General features: G+C 47.6%; 8 protein-coding genes and 1 non-coding gene across 9 annotated transcripts; 5 read left to right on the forward strand and 4 right to left on the reverse strand.

Moving 5' to 3' along the window:
* Positions 1-294: 294 nt before the first annotated feature.
* Pdw03_3348 (Sodium/calcium exchanger membrane region) lies at positions 295-1,640 on the forward strand (the record flags this gene model as incomplete). Its single annotated transcript, XM_014676792.2, has 4 exons — positions 295-525; positions 582-665; positions 725-1,500; positions 1,568-1,640. 4 exons carry the CDS (start codon positions 295-297, stop codon positions 1,638-1,640), a joined length of 1,164 nt encoding a protein of 387 aa, XP_014532278.2.
* An 85-nt stretch (positions 1,641-1,725) lies between these two features.
* Positions 1,726-3,140, reverse strand: Pdw03_3349 (Sodium/calcium exchanger membrane region; the record flags this gene model as incomplete). Its single annotated transcript, XM_066100463.1, has 4 exons — positions 1,726-1,762; positions 1,823-2,568; positions 2,636-2,719; positions 2,775-3,140. 4 exons carry the CDS (start codon positions 3,138-3,140, stop codon positions 1,726-1,728), a joined length of 1,233 nt encoding a protein of 410 aa, XP_065955863.1.
* Positions 3,141-3,855: 715 nt separating this feature from the next.
* On the forward strand, positions 3,856-5,241 carry Pdw03_3350 (Tetratricopeptide TPR-4; the record flags this gene model as incomplete). Its single annotated transcript, XM_066100464.1, has 1 exon — positions 3,856-5,241. The coding sequence occupies one exon, from the start codon at positions 3,856-3,858 to the stop codon at positions 5,239-5,241; it is 1,386 nt and encodes a 461-aa protein (XP_065955864.1).
* Positions 5,242-5,978: 737 nt separating this feature from the next.
* On the forward strand, positions 5,979-9,290 carry Pdw03_3351 (ATPase, P-type, K/Mg/Cd/Cu/Zn/Na/Ca/Na/H-transporter; the record flags this gene model as incomplete). The annotated part of the gene is made up of 4 exons (XM_066100465.1): positions 5,979-6,032; positions 6,085-8,508; positions 8,573-8,955; positions 9,005-9,290. 4 exons carry the CDS (start codon positions 5,979-5,981, stop codon positions 9,288-9,290), a joined length of 3,147 nt encoding a protein of 1,048 aa, XP_065955865.1.
* A 586-nt stretch (positions 9,291-9,876) lies between these two features.
* On the reverse strand, positions 9,877-10,710 carry Pdw03_3352 (uncharacterized protein; the record flags this gene model as incomplete). The annotated part of the gene is made up of 5 exons (XM_066100466.1): positions 9,877-10,055; positions 10,113-10,328; positions 10,478-10,482; positions 10,555-10,575; positions 10,649-10,710. 5 exons carry the CDS (start codon positions 10,708-10,710, stop codon positions 9,877-9,879), a joined length of 483 nt encoding a protein of 160 aa, XP_065955866.1.
* Positions 10,711-11,789: 1,079 nt separating this feature from the next.
* Pdw03_3353 (Sodium/phosphate symporter, putative) lies at positions 11,790-13,713 on the forward strand (the record flags this gene model as incomplete). Its single annotated transcript, XM_014676789.1, has 3 exons — positions 11,790-11,868; positions 11,927-13,357; positions 13,421-13,713. 3 exons carry the CDS (start codon positions 11,790-11,792, stop codon positions 13,711-13,713), a joined length of 1,803 nt encoding a protein of 600 aa, XP_014532275.1.
* A 285-nt stretch (positions 13,714-13,998) lies between these two features.
* Positions 13,999-14,090, reverse strand: Pdw03_tRNA54. Its single transcript has one exon. It is a non-coding gene; the product is annotated as a tRNA-Val (tRNA).
* A 310-nt stretch (positions 14,091-14,400) lies between these two features.
* On the reverse strand, positions 14,401-15,765 carry Pdw03_3354 (uncharacterized protein; the record flags this gene model as incomplete). The annotated part of the gene is made up of 1 exon (XM_014676788.1): positions 14,401-15,765. The coding sequence occupies one exon, from the start codon at positions 15,763-15,765 to the stop codon at positions 14,401-14,403; it is 1,365 nt and encodes a 454-aa protein (XP_014532274.1).
* A 3,511-nt stretch (positions 15,766-19,276) lies between these two features.
* Positions 19,277-22,114, forward strand: Pdw03_3355 (Sulphatase-modifying factor; the record flags this gene model as incomplete). Its single annotated transcript, XM_014676787.1, has 7 exons — positions 19,277-19,575; positions 19,659-20,338; positions 20,399-20,614; positions 20,675-21,572; positions 21,624-21,859; positions 21,913-21,994; positions 22,048-22,114. The coding sequence occupies 7 exons, from the start codon at positions 19,277-19,279 to the stop codon at positions 22,112-22,114; spliced, it is 2,478 nt and encodes an 825-aa protein (XP_014532273.1).
* Positions 22,115-22,233: the final 119 nt, after the last annotated feature.

Consider the following 22,233-nt stretch of genomic DNA (forward strand, 5'->3'; position numbering starts at 1 on the left):
TTTTGAGTCCTAGGCATCTGCGTACACACTAGTGTAACTGGGGGATTGCGTAAGATTGTTCTACTTCAAGACCCCTGCAGATTAAAATACAGGTATGTTTTGGTCGGTAACGGATTATTACCATTTATTACAAGACGTGACAGGATGTGGTTGGAAATATTACGGTGATACACCGGGCCTCATTTACTGGTGTGCACTTTGGAAAGACGGGCGAATTCTCTCAACTGCACCTTTTTCCCTCGATGGATCATGTCTCCCAATCGAGGCTCAACTATGGTATATTGCAACTCCATCATGGCACAGGTCCAGCACCACCTAGGCCTCTTGTCACTTTTGATGCCTCTCATTGGTATCACTGGAGGAGCCCTGAAGTGGAACAGTGCTGCCATCTTCACTCTCAACATTGTCTCTCTAATTCCACTTACATTATGGATTAACAGATCAGTCAATGCGCTGGCTCTAGGTGGTAGCCGAGCTGTCATTGAAGTAGTGAAATCAACACTGGGAAACTCAGTCGAATTGATGGTGATGCCCCGGAACTCCATCTTCAATTCAACCATAGACTGACGACGTTTCTCCAGATAGGAATCAATGCGATCCTCCAGAAGCAACCACATATTTCTCAGTCCGTGATACTTGGAAGTGTCTTGAGCAATTTATTACTGGTAAATCCCGGCATCAAATCTAAACACTGATGCCATGTTGATACAAACTGTGCATCTAGGTGCTTGGCAGCACCATCTTCGTCTCGGGCTATGACCAAAAGCGTCTCTGGTTTGATCGAACCCTCACAACAGTCCTCTCATCCCTCATGATGGTTGTCTTCATCCTCCTCGCGCTCCCAACCATCATGGACGTCTTTCCATCCGCCAAAACCACCTCGGAAGACCAACTCCTCTTAACGCAACGCGTGACAGCCATTATCCTCACCCTTCTACACCTTACGTTTCTCGTCTTCCGGCTCGGCACCCATGCAGTCATGTTTGCCAGCACCCCATTCAGTCAGCGAGATCACACCCACAGCGGCCATCAGTCTCGCCAAAGCCAGATCGTCGAGGTCCAGATCCCGCAGCCGTATATCGCCAAGGGTGCAGCAGCTATATTCCTAGTAGCTGCGTCCACTTCTGCGCTGGCGTGCACTTATTTCATAGTCGTCAATTTGAACGGGGCTGCTGCAATCACGGGTATGAACCAGTCTTTCCTTGCTGTAACGCTTGTTCCCCTACTCGGGAACTCGGTCAAGTATCACTCCATTGTGGTGGGATCTCGGTCTTACAGTCAGATTGAACTTGGGATTAGAGCGGTTATTAACAATGTTTTGCGGGTCACAATGCTTATTGCTCCGCTGTTGGTTCTCATTGGTTGGGCTTTCGACCAGCCGCTCATTCTCAGGTTTGATGGATTTGAAGCTACGACGCTTTTACTTAGTGTTGTGGTAATGACTTATCTCATGTCTGATGGGCGGAGCAATTACTTCGAGGGGTTGATGTTGATTGGAACGTGAGTCGCTCGTATCGCTTTGTTGAGCTTGGTGTTCGTCGATTCTAACTTGGCTTTCTCTTAACAGATACATAATCATCACTTTCTCGTTCTTTGTTAGGCCTGAGGTACCGGTCAATGTGATTTTCCTAGGCGCCTAGGCTCCTCCAGTCCTGATATATTACATCATTCGTTACTTGGCGTATCTCCTAAAGTTGAATTGAGATGGCAAACCCCTTGGCCAATCTAGCGCGCGTAGAACGCCACAACTAGACTAGAGTATCTATAATTAAGTATGAGCAAAGGATGATTAGACCTCGGCAAAGAATCTAGGGAGACTTACAGTGCAATTAGCATCGCACCATGGATGGAAGCATACTGTCCATCACGAAGTAGATGATTTACTACCAGAATTGCAAGGAACATGGCAACCGTCTGGAACGAGTCGAAGAAAAGCGTCATCGGTTCAGCAATGCACCAGCCGATAATCACCAAGAAGGGTATGACAAATAGACCAATCTGCAGGAGACTGTCAATGATAACCCGGATTGCAGAGTCTGTGTCTCCTGTACGGGATGCCGTAACGACAGTAACTCCCTCGGTGCTATTGCTAGCAATTGGAATTAAAACGATCGCGATGAAAACTTCAGAGAGTCCGAGCGTCTGTGTCATGTCGCCGATACTTTCTAGCAGGAGCTCTGTGCAAAAGACGGTTGCAGCCACGGCAGTTATCAATCGGATCATTGATGAAGCCAAGCCGGCTGGGCTGGCGGCGGGGGATGAATCTCCGTGGTTTTCATCAGCATCACTAGATTCGCTCTCATTGGAAAGAAAGAGGTGCTTGTGAGTCCCGAGGTAGAAGTAGAGGTAACCTCCGTAGAGCGCAAGCATCACGAATGACGTTCCTCGTGAGAAAGATAGCACTCTGTCATCGATCTCGGATGCCGGGAAAGTCGAGTACAGAGCCGTTGGAAGAAGCATCGCCACGGCTGTGATCATCATCAAAGAAGACAGGGTCTTTGCAAGAGCGCTGTTGAACTCCAAAACTTCCTTGTTGTACGAAGCTGTGACGAGACAACAGCCGAAGACCTAGATTTGGCTGTCAGTCGGATGATCTTGGTCTGCATTGGGATATCCAAAATTGTTGAGACTTTACAAGTAGAATGTCCGAGAGAATACTGCCAACCATAACAGACTGCGCAAATGGAATCTCTCCATGAACCAGAGCCAGAATTCCTGCCTGGGCTGAGTGAGCATTCTGGCGTTTCGACATTCGGAGCAAAATTGCGACTCACCGTGAGCTCTACTGTATTTCCAAATGTAGCACTGAGCAGTGCCCCTTGCAGCTCTCCGAGATGTGCAGAGAGCTCATCGGATGAGATAGATATTGCCTGCGACAAAAAGATGACGGCAACGATATTCACCACGAGAACTATGATCGGGTTCCAATGAAGGATCTTTGCAAGACCAGCCAGAGGTACCAGGGCCATCACCAGCCATCCATGATTTTTATTCAGTGTATTCAGTCCTGTTTGCAATGGCATCTTGAAGAACCCCTGGATGTGAGTCCACGGGTCTATCTCTGCATCTTGAATTTGTTGACGCGATTGGTGACTGGACTCTGGTCCACAAGACTCTGGGTGGGTGCCTCGGCGAGACATGATGAATCTGAAGGAATCCGGGCAACCTCTGAATGCTGAAACTTGAGTAAGATGCGACCCGGGGATCACCTGAGTTCAGATGTTCGTCCCCGACAGTTCTGTTTCAAACGTTACCACGGTACAAAATCGGGTACTAGTTACTTTCAGCCTTAATTGAAGTTACAGCCCTATTACTAGCGCGAAACTGAATTACCTCGTCTCCACATGTGGACTTTGGATTACCTGATAGGGCTGAAGCCGGCATTTGCCCGTTTGGTGCAGTGTTGTGTATACATACGGTATGCAGCTGTCAGGCAACAGCATTTCCTATAGGGAATACAGTTCTCAGCCTTATAAGATACTATGCAGGGTTGAGCTATAAATGTTTCGATTATGTGGAATGACGATCGCTACATTACCTTACAATGATTACTCGGCGAACACCGTCTCCATTTGACCCCTCTCTGCTCTGTATTGTCATTAACCGGAGCGTTCGTGTCTCCCCACACCCACCTTGTCAATGCGTTTACGGCTCATAATCGTTATTCTCCTTTGAAAGAGTCGCAGATCGGTCGCGCAAGCCTGTCTTCATCACGATCTAATCAATCGACAACCCCAAAGAACCTCCATTACGGGTAAGTGATCAAGAACCCGCCTATCAGGCCATCCACACAAAAAAAAAAAACCATCAAACTGCCCCAGAGTTGAAAACTCCTTGCTGCCCTGCCTGTGATCTATGGATAACCGCCCTCCCTCCCTCGAGTCGCTCCAGAGGGAGGTCAGTGAACTCACAGCCACCTACCATGGCCGAAGTTGGACGACCGAGGCCACAGACCTGGAGTCGGCAATGACAACAGCGGGGAATAGGATACTCGCAGCAGGAACGGGTTCTGATGCAACAACAATAACACTCGAAGAGCTAGCAGCTTGTGTGAAAACGTGGATGCAAGCCAAATCATGGATTGTTGCCGAAGATCTGGCCACTCTGGTGCTGGACTCCTGCAAGAGCCTAAAAGGAGAACAAGACTTCATGACTATGACAGCGATGCACAATCTTGCTTCGGCGTATTGGGGTCGAGGGCACCTGGATCAGGCTGCTGCTCTCTCTGCCCGGGTGACCAAGTTGAGACAAAAGACTCTTGGCGAGACGCACCCCCAGACATTGACTTCGATGACGAATCTAGCTTGCACGTATCGGAGTCAAGGGCTTTGGCTGGATGCTCAGAAACTTGATGCGAGGATTGTCGAGTTGAAGAGGAATACTATTGGTCCTAGGCATCCATCCACCTTGGGGTCAATGTCTAACTTGGCTATATCGTATGCCAATCTCGGTCGGTATCAAGAGGCTGAGTCAATTTCGCGCAAACTGGTCGAAATTGGGGAAAGAGAACTATTTCCGACCGATGCCTCGCTGTTAAACTGGAAACTTACACTTGCGTCGACCTACCGAGACCAGGGGAGGCTGGATTCCGCCGAACAGCTAGAACGGGAGGTCGTTGCTGTCAGTCGTGACATATTTGGGACAGCCCATCCCTTCACTTTGACCTCTATGGCCAATCTAGCATCGACATGTCGTGAACAAGCCCGGTGGTCGGATGCTGAGCGCCTTGAGAAAGAAGTTGTGGCTAGCAGTGAGGCCGTGCTCGGCGAAACACACCCCCAAACCCTAATGTCTATCAGCAACCTTGCCTCAACATATCGCAATCAGGGTCGCCTAGAAGAAGCCAAAGATCTTGGAGGGAAAGCAATAGCTGGGATGAAAGAGGTCCTTGGGGAACGTCACCCACACACACTGGTAGCTATGGTGGATCTTGCAGTCACATACCAAATGATGAGAAAATCGCCAGATGCCGAGATCCTCGCCGCTCAGTCTCTGCGTTTGATGGAAGAGACGATTGGCAAAGACCATCCGCACACACTCAGCGCGATGGCCAATCTGGGCTTCATATATCAGTCGCAAAGCAAGTGGGAGATCGCTAGTAGAATGGCTGAAACGGTATATTCTCGCAGGGAAAGAGCATTTGGAACAGACCATCCAGATACCATAGCGGCGCTGGAGGATTTAAGGAGAGTGGCGTGGGTAAAGGCGGCAGATCAGAATGCACAGCGCACGTTGAATTAGACTCTTTCTGGGGCTTGGAATGTGGAGGCGCGTTTCCGAATGACCTAGTCTATACCTAGCCAGTATTGACCAATGTTGTCCATTTTGAATCATTTGAGCTCAAGGACAAAATGTCAGCTTTTGATCCACTTGGGCTGAGGGGGTCAGCTAGCCTTGGGCATTGACTTGTCTTCTGTTTTGCACAGCCTCCTTGCCAAGACCTGTCCTTTTGTGTAATCTCTGAGGCTTGCCTGAAGGACGTGCAATAGACAGCATATCCCTGTGAGATACCTAGTTGCCTACCTTGGAATGGATTTTGGTAGATAGTCAAGCTGCATGCCCGAACATCGGCATGGCTAGTCAAAAGACCTAAAAGGGAAGGCACTAACTTAATGACCGACTGAATGATCTCCGGTTGATATACGCCCTTGATCATATACACAGAATGGTGTGGACCCCAGGTAGCGTAGCATGTCTCCCAGATGTCACTGTATGAGCACAAACTAACGTATCATGAAAAAATTGAAACCAAAATTGACAACCTGTATCATGTTCTTTGGATCATTGTTAATAATTATTATAGACCTTACTGATCTGTACATGGCAACCAATTTGAAATCCCCCAAGATGCACCGAGCTGTATTTTACGATGTCTTTCCCTTAACACGTATTTGTATTTTTGCCAGAGCAATCATTCACTTCCAGATATCCTATCTCATTTTATCTATCTAGTTCCCCCCGATGACATTCTCAATGAAATGATGCCGGCTTCAGGGACCAATGGGTCTTCTATGCCTTTTTGGTCACGAATAGCAAGTTCAACGATGATGAGACCTGAAAATTCATCTTACTGACCATACACAGAAGAGCCCGCGATCAGAACGTGTCACGGAACAATCCACTCGGTCGACTTTTTCGGCATTTTCCCTTGATCCTGAGAAGTTAAGCGACCTTGTACAATCCAAAGATCTCCAGAAGTTTCATTCACTCGGTGGGATAAAAGGTTTGGAGGAAGGACTGCGAACCGACATCCGCACCGGCCTGAGCCTGGACGAGACCTGCCTAGGTGCTGCTAGTACTACAAGCACTGCGCCAATAGAAAATACTACTGCCGCTGAGCTCTCTATCCCGACAGAGCTTTGTTATGATGTATTCGTCGATAGAAAGAAATTCTTCGGGGACAACCGCCTGCCTACAAAACCGTCCCCGAGCTTCCTGTCATTGATGTGGGCAGCCTATAACGACCACGTCCTATTTCTTCTGACTGGGGCTGCTGTTATCTCACTTGCTTTGGGACTGTACCAGACATTCGGAACCAAGCATACTGCTGATGACCCGCCCGTTGAATGGGTGGAGGGTGTTGCCATCCTTGTCGCCATCATCGTCATTACTCTCGCCGGTGCCGCGAATGACTTCCAAAAGGAGCACAAATTCCGGAAATTGAATAAGAAGCAGCAAGATCGTAATGTTTGGGTCCTTCGATCTGCGAGGGTTGATGAAGTTCCCATCTCTGAGGTTGTTGTTGGTGATGTTGTCCACATCAGTCCAGGGGACATCGTGCCTGCTGATGGGGTATTGATATGGGGTCATCAGGTGAAATGCGATGAGTCCTCGGCAACTGGCGAGTCTGATCCGGTCGCTAAGAGCGCTGTCGAGACAGCTCTCCCTAAAGACTCTCATGAGATCGATCCCTTCATTCTTTCTCACACTAAGATCGTGGAAGGCGTCGGCGCGTACCTCGTCTTGGCTACAGGCACGAAATCAAGCTACGGAAGAATCCTTCTCTCTCTTGACACAGATCCAGGGTTCACTCCGCTTCAAGTACGGCTCAGTAATCTTGCAAAGAATATCGCCCGCTTTGGTGCACTTGCGGCGCTTGTATTGTTCGTAATCTTGTTCATCAAATTCTGCGTTGGCCTCCGGAATAGCACCGAGTCCGCCTCGGAAAGGGGACAATCTTTTTTGAATGTCTTCATTCTGGCTTTGACCGTCGTTGTGATCGCAGTCCCGGAAGGACTTCCCTTGGCAGTTACACTTGCGTTGTCATTTGCCACTACTCGAATGATGAGAGACAACAACTTGGTTCGACAGCTCCGAGCATGCGAGACGATGGGACAAGCCACGGATATCTGTTCAGATAAAACGGGGACGTTGACACAGAATGAGATGACTGTCGTCTCGGGTTTCTTCGGTGCTACCCTGCAGTATACTGATCGGGCTAGCAGTCCAATTTTTTTTGATGAAGATAAGTTCTCGTCTGTGGCAAAGTGCATGAGTCGTTTCTCTGGTCAATCGAAGTCGCTATTGAGGCAGTCTATCGCGATCAACTCAACCGCAATTGAAAGCCAATATGATGGAGGCCGGGAGTTTCTTGGATCCCAAACTGAGGCCGCCTTACTGAGATTCTCCCGGGATTATCTCGAGTTAGGTCAGCTTGACTTTGATCGTGCTAGTGCGGACGTTGTTGGTCTTTTACCTTTTGATACTTCTCGCAAATATATGATCACAGTTGTCAAACTGGCCAGTGGCTTATATCGATCATATGTGAAAGGTGCTCCTGAGATTCTCCTTGAAAAGTGCACAGCCACAGTTGTACAGCCAATGCAAGGGCTGAGTACCGCTCCTGTTAGGGAAGATTGCATTGACGAGATACGCCAGGCGATTTCTCAATATGCATCAAGATCCTTGCGCACAATTGCGATTTGCTTCCGGGATGTGGAATTTTTGCCCTTCAGACGCGAGGAAGAAACCGTCGACTTCGAGGAGTTGGTGAAAGGGCTTACATTTCAAGGAATTCTGGGCCTGCGAGACCCTCTCCGGGCAGAGGCTTTGGGCGCCGTAGAGACCAGTCATAAAGCAGGTGTCGCTGTGCGCATGGTTACCGGTGATAACCTTCTTACAGCAAGAGCCATTGCAGAAGAATGTGGAATCATCAGCAGTCCAAATGATCTTGTGATGGAAGGCGATAAGTTCCGTATGCTCGATGAATCACAACAGAGGGAGCTAGTTCCACGTCTCAAGGTCCTTGCTCGATCTCGTCCAGATGATAAGCGGGTTCTGGTACAGCGTCTGAAGGATCTTGGAAGAATCGTTGCCGTCACTGGAGACGGCACCAACGATGCCCCTGCCCTCGCAGCTGCTGATGTCGGATTCTCGATGGGAATTTCTGGCACTGAAATTGCTCGCGAAGCTTCCTCTATTGTCTTGATGGATGATACATTTTCTTCGATTGTCAAGGCTATCATGTGGGGAAGGGCAGTCAACGATGCCGTCAAAAAGTTTTTGCAGGTAAGCTAAAAGTTTTATCAACAAATCGTAGAATTATCCGGTTGATCTGATATCCTTCTTTCAGTTTCAAATTACCATCACCTTCACCTCCGTGGGTCTGGCATTTGTCTCGGCGGTGGCCAACTCATCGCAGGAGTCGGTACTGACACCAGTGCAGCTCATGTGGGTAAACCTGTTTCAAGACACGCTAGCAGCTCTGGCACTAGCAACCGACCCTCCTCCTCGCCGGATCCTTGACCGTAAACCTGAACCAATATCGACACCTTTGATTACTCCTACCATGTGGAAGATGATCATTGGTCAATCTGTGTATCAGATGATAGTAACACTCGTTCTGTACTTCGCGGGCTCTTCTATCTTCTCCTATAAAAACACTATTCAAACATCACAGTTACATACTGCTGTTTTCAACACATATGTCTGGATGCAGATATTCAACATGTACAAGTATGCTAAGACTGCCTTAATTTTTGGGGCATTGCTAACACAAAAACAGCAATCGACAAGTTGAGCGATCATTTAACCTCGTCGAAGGAATTCATCACAACTGGCTCTTCATAGCAATTACTTCTGTCATGATGGGCGCTCAAATCCTGATTATGTTCGTTGGCGGGCGGGCATTCTCAATCACGCAGTTGACTGGCGACCAATGGGCATATTCTATCGTGCTTGGTGCAATCTCTATTCCCATCGGGTTCCTTTTGCAAGCTATTCCCACTGCCGTTGTTGAGAAACCAATGACAGGCTGCGGGAGGCTGCGGGACCGCTTGCGCGGTCGGTGATTTCCCTTTCTTTTCCTTTCTTCCTTTTTTCGATTAATTGCACGAACATTTTTGAATCTTGCAAGGCCATTCGGACGGAATAGCCGTAACTGGATTTTGAATACCCACTCTTTTCTAGCATTCACTTTCTCGATATTGTAGTCCCTTATCAGGATCACTCTTAGTTTGAGTCGCTCAAAGTGAGTGAGCAAGGTTGCGGCTGGGGCATTTCTGTACCCAGCTCCCCACTACAATGGAAATGTTGACTCTGAGAACGACCGATCGATAGAGACAGCATTAGATCAAATATCAATCGATAAAGAGCATTTTCAGTTAGTCTTACGCCTTCGGCTCTGGCCAGCATCCTGCAGCATAAACAAATACTGGGAAACCTTGGTGCACTTGTCCAAGTAGCTTGTCGGAGCTCAACTTGTGTGTATGTTCCTTTCGCGATTCATCTCGCGATTCACCTCCTATCTTCGTTTTAACTTCGCTTTTGTAACGGATGTGTCTGTATTGCAGACAATAATTGTCGCTCTGTATAGTGTACCCTTCGCTGCTCTGTGAAGCGGCGCAGGGGGCAAATGCACGAGCTCGGTGATTTTCTTCAGTTTCGACTTTTGTGCTCACTGTTGTCTGCGACTCGATTGCGTTGTCTTCTCGCTGCTGGAAAAGCTATCAAGAGAGCCAGCCCTGCCGTTTTTACTTTGCGTGGGAGCTCTGTGCGTCGGTTCTTGTTCTTTTTTTCATGGGCAGGGAACGAAATGGAATTGGTAACATCGATCCCTTTAGTGCAATGTTGTAAGCAATTGCCATTTTCTCGACCACTGCCTGCTAACTCACAGAGCACAGAATTGTTAGTCGCCCTCCAACACTCGGATGGGCGCACCTTCATTCTCCGTACGTTGTGGTGGTCAGAGATTAGCGCCGTTTCTGTTGCTCTTTCACTCCCAGCATTGCGAGCTTCGAAGTCTGCGGCAAAAATTGATAGATCTGAATCATGCTCAGACGACACCTGGACGATTGGCCTTTGGTCGATTCCTCGGTCGGCAAAGCAGCCTATACGTGACGAAGGTGATGTTCATGAGACGACATTTGATATGTGAACAACGGGAAGGATCGAGTTAAGAATACGGTTCGCGTGGGTGTTGAGAAGGGCCATTCCGGTGAGCGAGAGTGTGGCTGTAGAGCTGACAAAGCATATTTACTCAGCCTGTATTGAGTCAATCCCAATATGAAATGCTTCGATGTGTCTGAATTCACAAGAAGCAATATCTTGCCATACTTTCCACTGTTCAATGATGATCTAACAAATGCGTAACTGTTCGGTTTGCCCGCTTCTTTGGTTGAGGCTAGCCAAGGTGTTCTGTTTGAATCACTTGGGAATGCCATCTGAGCCCTCTGCTCTGTTGCTCTTAAGGGGATTACCAAAATCCAGCATGGCGAAAAGCATAGCTGAGGTCGACCAGCTCTAGGTCGGAGAATTGAACAGGTACGAACGCCTCTAATGAGTGGGGCAAAAGCATAGAAATTCACGCAGGGATTATCGTATGCTCTCTTCTGTTATCTTCCATCGTTTGATATTATTAATATTTCGGTTCTCATTCGTGATATGTAGTCCTATGTACCTTGCACGTGGACAGATGGTTATCTTGCAGATGAAATTGGATTGGGCTGGCAAATACCTTGGAATTGGGGTACCGAACTGAGAGTCAGATACCTCACTGGTCCTTTTTTTTTCCTTTTCATCGCTACAAATTGCTTCTGGATGTCAACCGTTGTAGATTCCTACAACGCGAAGGGCACGTGCGCTCGCCTCGGAACACCCGATCCACCAGCTTGGCAAGAGTAAAACCTGCAAACAGCAAGGATAAATTCTAGAAGATAAGCAAGCCATGCGAGAGACCTCGAGAGATATTCCGGGGACAGGCCTCTTGCACACCCACGTGTGGACTTACAGTGCTCTCATAGGCAGAGGCGGGCCGTATACCCCCACCCCCGCCAAGAGCCTCAACCCTCCAATGGCCGTGTCCTCTGAGCCAATCAGATGTCATTTCCATCGAATTCCACTGGATCTAGACCGAATCTGGATCTCTTCCATAGTATATCTCAACATACAAAGTTCCGCCCAGGTTACTGCCAAGACATCGTCCAATTTGCTTGAGATCACAGGCTTGCGGAAACGTGATATTTTCCCTCCTGGCTAGGCCTTGCTACATTTACTTTGTGCCAAGCCCACGAACGGTGATTCATGGGCTTCCATTGCGAGTAGGACCAGCACGTGTGGTCGGAGTATCCCAAACGGGAAGTTCTCCTGGGTGTAGAACACTTGCCACAGGGCTTGTCGTGCGTAGAGAGCAGAGGGGCCCGTATCAACCTTTGAAAATCTTCGATGCATACATAAGAAGGCTGTCTTCTCACTTTACCCTTTTGTTTCTCTTCTTTTATCAGAGCAACCGAAAGTCTAACGCTAAGCTTTCACTTGGTTGGGAATCATTTGAATTGGTACAAGCCATCAAGATGTATCTCCACCAATATGATTACATCTTTGCCATCGGCACGTTGTTCGCGATGCTAGATGCATTCAACAACGGTGCAAGTGAGTAGCACAGAGCTTATCTTCGACGGGTTGACCTCTAACCTTTGAATCTTCATAGACGATGTTGCCAATTCATGGGCCACCAGTGTCTCTTCTCGATCTATCTCCTACCGACAGGCCATGGTCCTCGGCACCATTTTCGAATTCGTCGGAGCTGTCGCTGTCGGTGCTCGCACCGCTGATACTATCAAGAACGGCATCATTCCCAACTCAGCCTTCAAAGGCAATGCCGGCGTTCAAATGCTTGCTTTCACATGTGCCCTTGCCGCTGCATCCTCATGGGTAATGTGGTGTACCAAAAACTCCGCCCACGTTTCCTCCACCTACTCTCTTATCTCTGCTGTCGCCGGTGTCGGTGTTGCAACGGTTGGTGCCTCGCAGGTTCAGTGGGGTTGGAACGATGGCAAAGGTCTCGGTGCCATTTTCGCTGGTCTTGGCATGGCTCCTGTCATCTCCGGTTGCTTCGCTGCCATCATCTTCCTGTTGATTAAGTACACCGTACATGTACGCAGAAACCCTATCGCCTGGGCCGTCTGGAGTGCTCCGTTCTTCTTCCTGGTTGCTGCTACCATTTGCACCCTCTCCATTGTGTACAAGGGCTCTCCCAAGCTGGGTTTGAACAAGAAGCCCGGCTGGTACGTTGCTGCTGTCACTATGGGCACTGGTGGTGGTGTCTGCCTCTTGTCCGCCATCTTCTTCGTTCCTTTCCTCCACGCCCGCATCATCAAGAAGGACCCCAGTGTGAAATGGTGGACGGTCATCCAGGGCCCTCTGCTCTTCAACCGTCCCGTTCCTACCGATTCCGAGGTCGCTCAGATCCCCAACTATGCTGTGGTACAAGAGGAAGACGAGTACCACGAGTCTCACCTGCCTGTCGATGAGAAGGAGGCCAAGACCGGTGTTGCCTCCATCCCGGGCTCTACGGAGGAGCGATCCGTTGATAGGGTCGAGGCCAACCAGCTCACCTACCGTGAAATTATGGCGCAGTCCGAGGAACGTCACAACGCCAAGCTCCTCCAAAGCCGTGGTCCCATTGGTTGGGCTATGCGTCTTCTCCGCGACAACCCCATGGGCGCCGGAGAGATCTATGAGTTCCGCAACATGAAGCGCATGGCCAAGCGCCTGCCCGCTATCATCACGGTCGGCCTTCTCTATGGTTTCCACTACGACATTCACACTGCCCAGAGTGGTAATGAGGGTACTCCGGAGGGTGAGCGCATGAAGCGTGTCTACGCCAATGCCATAAAATACCCTAACGAGGTTGAGCACACCTACTCCTTCATCCAGATCATCACTGCCTGCACTGCTTCGTTCGCTCACGGTGCTAACGATATTGGCAACTCCGTTGGCCCCTGGGCTGCCATTTACTCGGCCTGGTCCACCGGAACCCCCGCTGCATCCAAGTCCCCCGTGCCTATCTGGCAGCTCGCCGTCCTAGCCATCTGCATTTCCATCGGCCTGTGCACTTACGGCTACAACATCATGAAAGGTGAGCACACCCTTCTATCCTTTTGCCACTCTTCAATTTTTTTTTTACTAACTGCACACTTAGTCATGGGCAACAAGATCACTTACCACTCCCCGTCCCGTGGCTCCTCCATGGAGATGGGTGCTGCCATCACGGTTCTAGTCTTCTCGCAGTTCTCCCTGCCCGTTTCCACCTCCATGTGCATTACTGGCGCTACAGTCGGTGTGGGACTTTGCAATGGAACTTACAAGGCCGTCAACTTCCAGCGTGTCGGTCTTTTGTTGGTTGCTTGGATCATGACCATTCCCATCGCTGGAACGATCGGTGGATGCTTGATGGGATTGGTCCTTAACGCTCCCCATTTCCTCACTGTTTAGATTTTGATATTTTGATTCCCTCATGATCATTCTTTGGAAGCGCACTTATTTTACTTAATTTTTCATTTGAAATCCCAATTTTTTAAATCTTGGACAGTGGGTCGAATTATTCAGACAAAAGTTTTAGAAGGTTCAGTGGCGCTGTCATGCCATTTTGGAGATAGAAGACATTCAATCGAAACAATGCATCCTACACTTTTCACTCAAAAGTAGTGCCTTTGACTGAGATGAACAAGTTTGATTTTGATGTAAAAAAAAAAGGTAACCCGAAAAAGAGTCCAAAAATAGTTTCCCTGGGAATCGAACCCAGAACCTTTCCGGAACACATGCTTATCGCATTTGTTAACGGAAAATCATAACCGCTAGACCAGGAAACTGTTCAGCTATTTAGGCCAATTGATGGAATCGAGGACTGGAATCAAATCTATATCTCAAAGGTTTTTTTTAATGGACTTCGCTCACACCAGCTGCTATGGTTTGGAACAGTAGCACACCCTAGAGATGAATTGAATTGCAGGGATTCTTTTGTTGCTTTATTCTTTCAGCCCCTTACTTGATACTATACCGTCTGAACCAGTGTTGAAAGGGAAAAAAAAATTTTGAACCAATCTATTCATACATATATTCCCACATACATCTAGACACATATGCCACACAGAGATCTGCAGTTTTCCATCAGCCCCCAAGTCACATCTCCTCGGCAACCTTAATTAGTTCATATCTCTCCCTCCGCAAGTATTCATAGGTCACAATCTTATTACGAGCATCATGTTCGATAGATTTCCATTCCTCGGGAGAAATAGTGATTTCACCATCCTGCTTTGGAAAAATGGTCATTGGGCGGCAGCGTTTTGCGAGGCCAACCTTGAAAAACCCAAGCCGAAACTGGGTTTGCTTTGTCGGTTCGTGGGGGATTCCAAACACAAATGGTTCTTTCGGACGCTCATAGGGTTCTCCGTTGAGGACTGATGTGAGGCCCATATGGAAACACTCTTGTCTGAACCGGGCCCGGGCCGATCCCGGCTTGGGCATTTCATACGCGGCTTGATCAGACGGAACTTTGACCGGGGCCGTGGGTGGGTCAATGGAGGGCTCTGATTCTCGGGGCTTATCAGGAGCATCTGGAGATTTTTCTGCTTTCTCATCTGCGGTGTCATCTGTACCATCTGCAGGGTCTCCGCTGTGATCGTCATCAGACTCATTATCAGTATCGGTATCGGTGTCATCCTCAGAATCGCTCCAAGTCTCGTACCCAAGCTCTTCTGCAAGGACCTTTCCAAGAACCTCGTTCTTCAAGCTTGTCTCATCGTCGATCTCTTGCTGCAGATGTTTCTCGTCCACCTTTCGTCGAGTCGGCACCTTACACCGGGGCTTTCTGATTTTAGCAAGTGGGCGTTGCTTGACCAATGGTAGCTGTAGTTTGACGAGAGCCCCTTTCCATGTTCTCAATGGTCGCTTGCGTTTAACTTCGGTCGAGACAGAGTTGTTCGTAGTCTTGTCAAATCGCACGTGCGCAGCGATAGCCTCCTCATGAGCACGTAGTCTTGCAGCCCGAGTTTGCTCACTAATTCCATGCCTGGTAATATCCAGAAAAAAGCTCAAGTCCTGACATTCGACGCCCTCTTTCGGATCCATGGCGCAAAGATTCGCTTTTACGAAGTGCTCGTGAGCTTTGCGCATGTTTCCGCGTAGAAACTCAACTCGACCCATCCAGAATTCACACTTGGCAACCAGGAGCGGATTTTTGGATTTATTTGCAGATTCTCTAGCAAGCTTGACCATAGCCTCGGCTTCGGAGGGATTCTCGTTGGCGATGAAGTTCGAAGCTGGTAAGAGATAAGAGCCAACCTCCACCCGATAGTACATATGGACGATCTCTCTATCAGTCAGCTCGGCAGACATGTTGTTAACGATACTTGCAAGAGCTCTGAGCTTTTCTTTTCGCAAAGCGAGGGCTTCCAGTATGAGATCTTTCTCTTCTTGAGAAGAGAGAGGAGTCGTGGTCTGCCTGGAGCTTGCATAATTTCTCGCGTGGTCAATGTCGATGGGCATGATCGAAATACTGTCTTGCTCCCAACAAAGTCGTGGGGATTGATACAGGTAAATCCGTGAAGAAGTTGCGATCTGGTTGCAGGTGGACTTGCTATGATTTAAAGACTTTTTATGGGATAGAAAGAGAAGGAAGAGAATTTTGGCATCTGGTATCTTGGATGTTGAAGGAAGATGGCAAAGCAAGAAACAGTGGCCCTTAAGTACCTCACAGACACGACAAGAAAGACAACAAACGCATTGAAAAAGAGATTGGGAGTTAGATCAAAAGACAATTCGAAACAAAGATCTTCGTCTGAAAAGGGAAACCGAGACTTAGGTCGTCCTTTCCTTTGTTTCTCCCAATCTCATGGTTTAACCTCGCTGAAACTAAAACGGCCCTATCATTTTTTTTTTCCCGCTTTGTCCAATTTATGGCCCAATATGCATAAAAAGAGTAAGAACTGAATAAACTAAATGGTACGACTGTGCATATAGATCTTTCACCTAACCCAAGATGTGTGGCTTTGGCTCGGTAAAGACGAATGTTTCAGGTAGATACAACTGTGGCAGTTATACTAGTCACGATGGGAAGTAATCTATGTAGGCAAAATTCCCTGGAGTTCTGTCCCACTTTACTCGAACTGAAATTCGAATTGTGAAGTTGTAGTTCTTGGATCCGTTTTGCCCAAGGGCGCCTCACCAGCCTGAGAATATCACCCCAAGACATTCCAAGAACAAATTTCCTCAACCCGAGGACCTATCTATTACCCTTAATGTATGACATTGCAAAGCGCCCAAGCACCATGCTCTCAAATAATCCCCCCCAAATAATCCAACTCTCGCTATAAATCCTTTCCAAATATCATGTCGCCATCGCTCTTCGGTGTCTACCAGTAATGAGTCAGTGTATGAACAGAGCCAGATATCACCGATACAGGTAGGCATTGTTCCTGTTAGCGAAATTGTTCTAGACATGTTAGATAGAGATTGGGGATCAGATTGAGAAAGGGAAATTGCGGAAGTAGTGTCAATTGAGGTAGTGTGGTCGATTCTGAAAGTGTACACCGCGGGTTGTATCTGAAAGTCACACAGTTCGTTGATGGCTCAAGCCAACTCTTGATCTAAATTAAAAAGTTTGGCATATTGGCAAGACTTGATGCCTTGGCGGAGACGTCGAAAAACGTTGGCCATTTTGGTATAGGAATAGCTTGTTATGATGCTCTTAAGCTGATGGTAGTTGATTTAAGATGATTCTTTCAGGGTTTGTATACATGTCCGTCGAGCGGTTGCCGGGATGGCTTCGAAGGACAACCCCCCCCCCCCCCCCCCCCCCCCCCCCCCCCAAACACTGATGAAGAAACAATCTTTGTTTCTTAGAAAAGCAATTTTGTTGTAATGCTGAACACAAAAAGACCTTTTTTCGAAACATGTGTTGTCCTATACCTTTTTACGGAGTACTAGATATATAGACTTGCAACACTAAAAGCAAGGCTGTGTCGAAGGTTAATTAAGTGACGGAAATTTCTGGTGCAACACTGTTTGGGACGTTCAATGCGTAGGCATAAAAAAGCTCTCTGGGTTCTCTAACTAAATGACAAAATCCGCGCTTTTTCCAATCTGTACGGACAATTGCTAACAAAACACAACATACAATTTGTATAGACTACGCCATCATGGCAGTCCGGGTATTTTTCCGGGTATTACACCCTGTTTTCAACCACGTAACTACTGTGCTATTACTTCAGTAATCGTGGCAAGCCCACACCAACGCCGGGTAGTTAGGTGTTGGTGTGGGCCCCAGCGGATAGCAAACTGCAAAATAAAGCTTTTTCATATGGCAACTAAATTCAGACGATTCTTGTGCGACAAAGTCGTACCCTCAATTTTCTCAAAACTAACATTAGCTCAAGTTTAAGGAGGAAAACAAAGACCTAATATGGGTTAGCGTTTATTGATCTACTACTAGAGTTAGTGCTGAAATTTTTAAATAGAGGTATAAAGGGCGTCTTTGAAGAGTACTAGTTAGGCACATGTCAAAGGATTGTATACAAATTTCAACAGTTTTTTTTTTTCAAAGCCCACTTAATTTGATGTCTTATGATCAAGAGTTTATTTATGTCCTACAACATATATCCCTTCTTTGAGTCTAACCAGTCTAAGGGTTGAGAAAATTGAGAGTACGATTCATGATGTAAAAGTATCTTCTGTATGGAAGTTGTCATATAAAAGCTACTTGATTTCGCAATTTGTGATCCGATGAGAGTTTGTTGTCTGCTGGAGCCCACCAACACCGGGTCTGAAGGTATTGGTGTAGGCTTAGGACGCCGTTCAGCGGACTCCTGTGGGCTGAAAGAAACTGACCGGTGGAGATAAGAAATGTCTAGATCACGTGGTTTTTCCGATCACACCTGAGATTCTGTAAGGATCGCATGGTTTCTATTGGATAGTGCTAAACACCAGTTATAATGTAGAGTTATTACATAACATGCCAAGCCCTCGCTTATCCAACATGAAACCCCTTTTTCCTGTGACCAATTGCTTGGTCCGAGCGCCGCTGAGTAGCGGCCTCAGGCGCCGAGAGTATGCAACCCTGCAATCCTCTCGGGAGCACACACCGGTCAATTCAGCCCAGCCCACAAAGGTCAGCTGAACTGCGTCCTGGATTTTGGTGGGCCACCGGTCACCTCAGCTTGGCCCACAGGGCTCAGCTGAACTATCGCCTTGTGTGGGCTTGCCACTATTATCGCTTGATTTCTTTAGCAACTAAGTGCAAACTGAACAAAGGCTGCAAACAGACAAGCTCAACAAACACAAACAAGGCAAACATCCACCTGTGACTTCACCTATGACTTCACCTGTGACTTCACCTGCTCCTGTAACTCTTCTCTGTATCTACAGCATCTCGACTGGCAAGATGCAAACATGAAGTGGAACAGAAGAACTACGGGAAAGTTGAGAAGCTACTTTGGGAATATCCACAGCTGGCTGCAGTGGACATACTCGAATTGGGTTAGCGGCAGAGTGTGCTGCAAGTAAAATTAGTTCGAAGTAGATTAACTCGGACTCCGATGTAAAATGGCACGGGTAGGGTGAGTCAACTATTTGTCTGATCCAATTTTGCCCAATCTAAGACTACAGATCTTTTCGCAATTATCCACTCATGAGATTAGGCCATGAATCTAGACTTGTGGGGGTGTTGCAAACATGTTCACCCAGGCAAAACCGGGTTAGAAGCCAATCTGCTCCTGGAAGGTCAATTATAAAGTCTGCGTAGTTTCTCTATGCAGTTACGTATCTCCTTTATTTTCCTACTCCCTTGTCGATCAATTCGTCACATCACCTATAACTTGTGGGCCTTACCCGCTCTCTACGTTCTCTAATTATTTGTCATAGAGATTGTTTTTGGCAGGTACGCCGGCTTGACCTCTTCCACCTGTTTTTGTTTGACAAATTCCCGATATAAAAAAGTCCTGCTTTGTTTCTACTGCTTCCGCTTCTGAACTGACGAACTGACATTGATGCACTCGCAGTCATGTCTCCTACCTTGCTCAGGAATGTCGACACAGTTGAAATTGTGAACATCCACCAATGTGACATGGAATTCTCCTTGGTGGATGATGTGTACAAGAATCTGGACCCACCAGCTGGAAAACAGCGCACGTTCCCTACCCTCCTACTCTACGACGCCAAGGGATTGAAGCTCTTTGAGGAGATCACTTACTTGGATGAGTATTACCTTACCAACACTGAAATCGAGATATTGAAAAAGCATGCGAAGAAGATAGTCGCACATATTCCAGAAAATGCACAGTTGGTGGAGCTCGGCAGTGGGTCTGTGACCCATACACCCTGTCTCCGTCGCTTCGCGCGCCTAAATAATTTTGTGCAAAGTTCTGACCAAATCTTTTTTTTAGAAACCTGCGCAAGATCGAGATTCTACTTCGAGAATGTGAACGGAGTGAAAAGAAAGTAGATTACTATGCTTTGGACCTTTCATTGGGGGAATTGCAGCGAACATTTTCCGAAATCTCGCCCGAAAGCTTCATCCATGTAGGATTCCATGGTCTTCATGGAACGTACGATGATGCTGTCGGCTGGCTAAAAAGCCCAGAAAATCGGAAGCGACCGACACTGGTATTGTCAATGGGATCATCCATGGGCAATTTCAGTCCCCCGGATGCTGCAGACTTCCTTGGTGGTTTTTCCAAGCTATTAGGCCCGTCCGATTTTCTACTTGTCGGATTGGATGCATGCAAAAACCCGGAAAAGGTGTTTAGGGCATATAACGACAGCAAGGGCATTACTCGAAAATTCTATGAGAATGGCCTCCTGCATGCCAACAGGGTCCTTGGATTCAAGGCCTTCAAAGCTGATGAATGGGAGATTTTGACCGATTACGATAACCGCGAGGGACGGCATCAAGCCTTTTATGTTTCGAAAGTTGATGTGATCATCAATGGGATCAAGATTCGCAAAGGAGAAAAGCTCATCTTTGAAGAGGCATGGAAGTACGGTCGCAACGAACGGGATCAGCTGTGGCGTAATGCAAACCTCATCTCTCAGGTCGAATTCGGAAACTCGACAGATGATTATCGTGAGCCTTGATCTTTCAGTCAAACCTTTCCTGTGGACCTACTGACTTGTGTTTGAACAGACCTGCATCTGCTATCACCTGCTGCGCTCGATCTGTCTATGAACCCTTCAAAGTATGCAGCCCAACCGATCCCGAGCATTGAAAACTTTCAGTCTCTGTGGACTGCGTGGGATCTCGCAACTAGAACCATGGTCCCTCACGAGGAGCTTTTGTCTCAACCGATCAAGCTCAGAAATGCGTTGATCTTTTATTTTGGTCATATTCCGACATTTCTTGGTGTGTCTTCAATCTTGCATCTTGCTTGTCGTGCTCAATGCTAATCAAATTGGAACCCAGATATTCACCTGACGCGGGCTTTGCAAGAGGAATCAACTGAGCCTAGTAATTATAAAACAATTTTTGAGCGCGGCATTGATCCGGACGTTGAAGATCCACAGCAATGCCACAGCCACAGCGAGATACCCGATGAGTGGCCGCCACTGGACGAAATTCTTGATTACCAAGATAGAGTGCGGAATCGTGCGCTCTCAATCCTACAACAGGGATATGCGTCGCAAGACCGTGCTCTTGGAGAAGCTCTTTGGATTGGCTATGAGCACGAAGCAATGCACCTCGAGACCTTCCTCTACATGCTGATCCAGAGTGATAAGACTCTTCCTCCCACAGGTGTTGATCGCCCGGACTTTGAGCAAATCAATCGCCAAGCGAAGATAAACAAAAAGCCAAACAAGTGGTTCAGAATTCCACGGCAGACTATTGAAATTGGATTGAATGATTCCAATGAAGAAGTTGTGCCAAATCAATCCTTTGGCTGGGACAACGAGAAGCCCCAAAGAAAAGTCACCGTGCATGCCTTTGAAGCTCAAGCTCGGCCCATCACCAATGGTGAGTATGCCAAGTATATACAGGATAAGGGCATTAAAACCTATCCCGCGTCTTGGGTGTTCAAGCCAAGCCAAGACAATCCCGTTTCCAAGGGAATCAGCTCTTCAGATGCTCAGGCCGGTTCGAGCTCCAGTCCCGCAGGACTCTCTCTGAAAGACATCACAGTTCGAACTGTGTTCGGGCCTGTGGCTCTTGAAGTTGCACAAGACTGGCCATTGGCTGCTTCCTACGATGAGGTGGCGAGCTATGCAAAGTGCATGAAATGCAGGATCCCGACGTTTGAAGAGACCAGGAGTATCTATCATTACTCGGACCAACTCAAAGGTGATCGAGTAACAAATGATCACAGGTATGGGAAGAAACGTATTTGTGAAATAGCAGAAACTAATCTATCAAATAGGAATGGGGTCAACGGGCTTGCTAATGATAGCAAGCCCAATTCTACCGATCAGACTGTTTTCCGTGATCTCACTGGTTGTAATGTTGGTTTCAATAACTGGCACCCTATCCCTGTCACATCCAATGGGGATCAGTTAGCTGGCCAGGGTGAAATGGGAGGTGTCTGGGAATGGACCAGCACACCATTGATGCCGCACGATGACTTCAAAGCTATGGACATTTACCCTGGATACACATGTAAGTGATACCTTGAGCATCAAATCCGAACTTAAACTCATCGATCTTGACAGCGGACTTCTTTGATGGAAAACACAATATTGTTCTCGGTGGCTCGTGGGCAACTCTGCCTCGCATTGCTGGCAGGACTACTTTGTGAGCACAAGCCCTGTAATGTGAAGCAAGCTGAAGCAACTAACAGTTTTTAGTGTCAATTGGTACCAGCATAACTACCGCTATGCATGGGCGGGTGCACGACTAGTTAGAGATATTTAGACAGAGCTTGAGCAATCGTAATGAGCCCTGGAGATGTGCCTTGGGAGTGCTCAATGACGATGACCTCATTCTCGCGATAAGAGATAAACCGCTGGAGCGTAACGTGACTGCCCCTCATC

This window comes from Penicillium digitatum, chromosome 1 (assembly GCF_016767815.1).
Source record: "Penicillium digitatum chromosome 1, complete sequence".
Lineage (NCBI taxonomy): Eukaryota > Fungi > Ascomycota > Eurotiomycetes > Eurotiales > Aspergillaceae > Penicillium > Penicillium digitatum.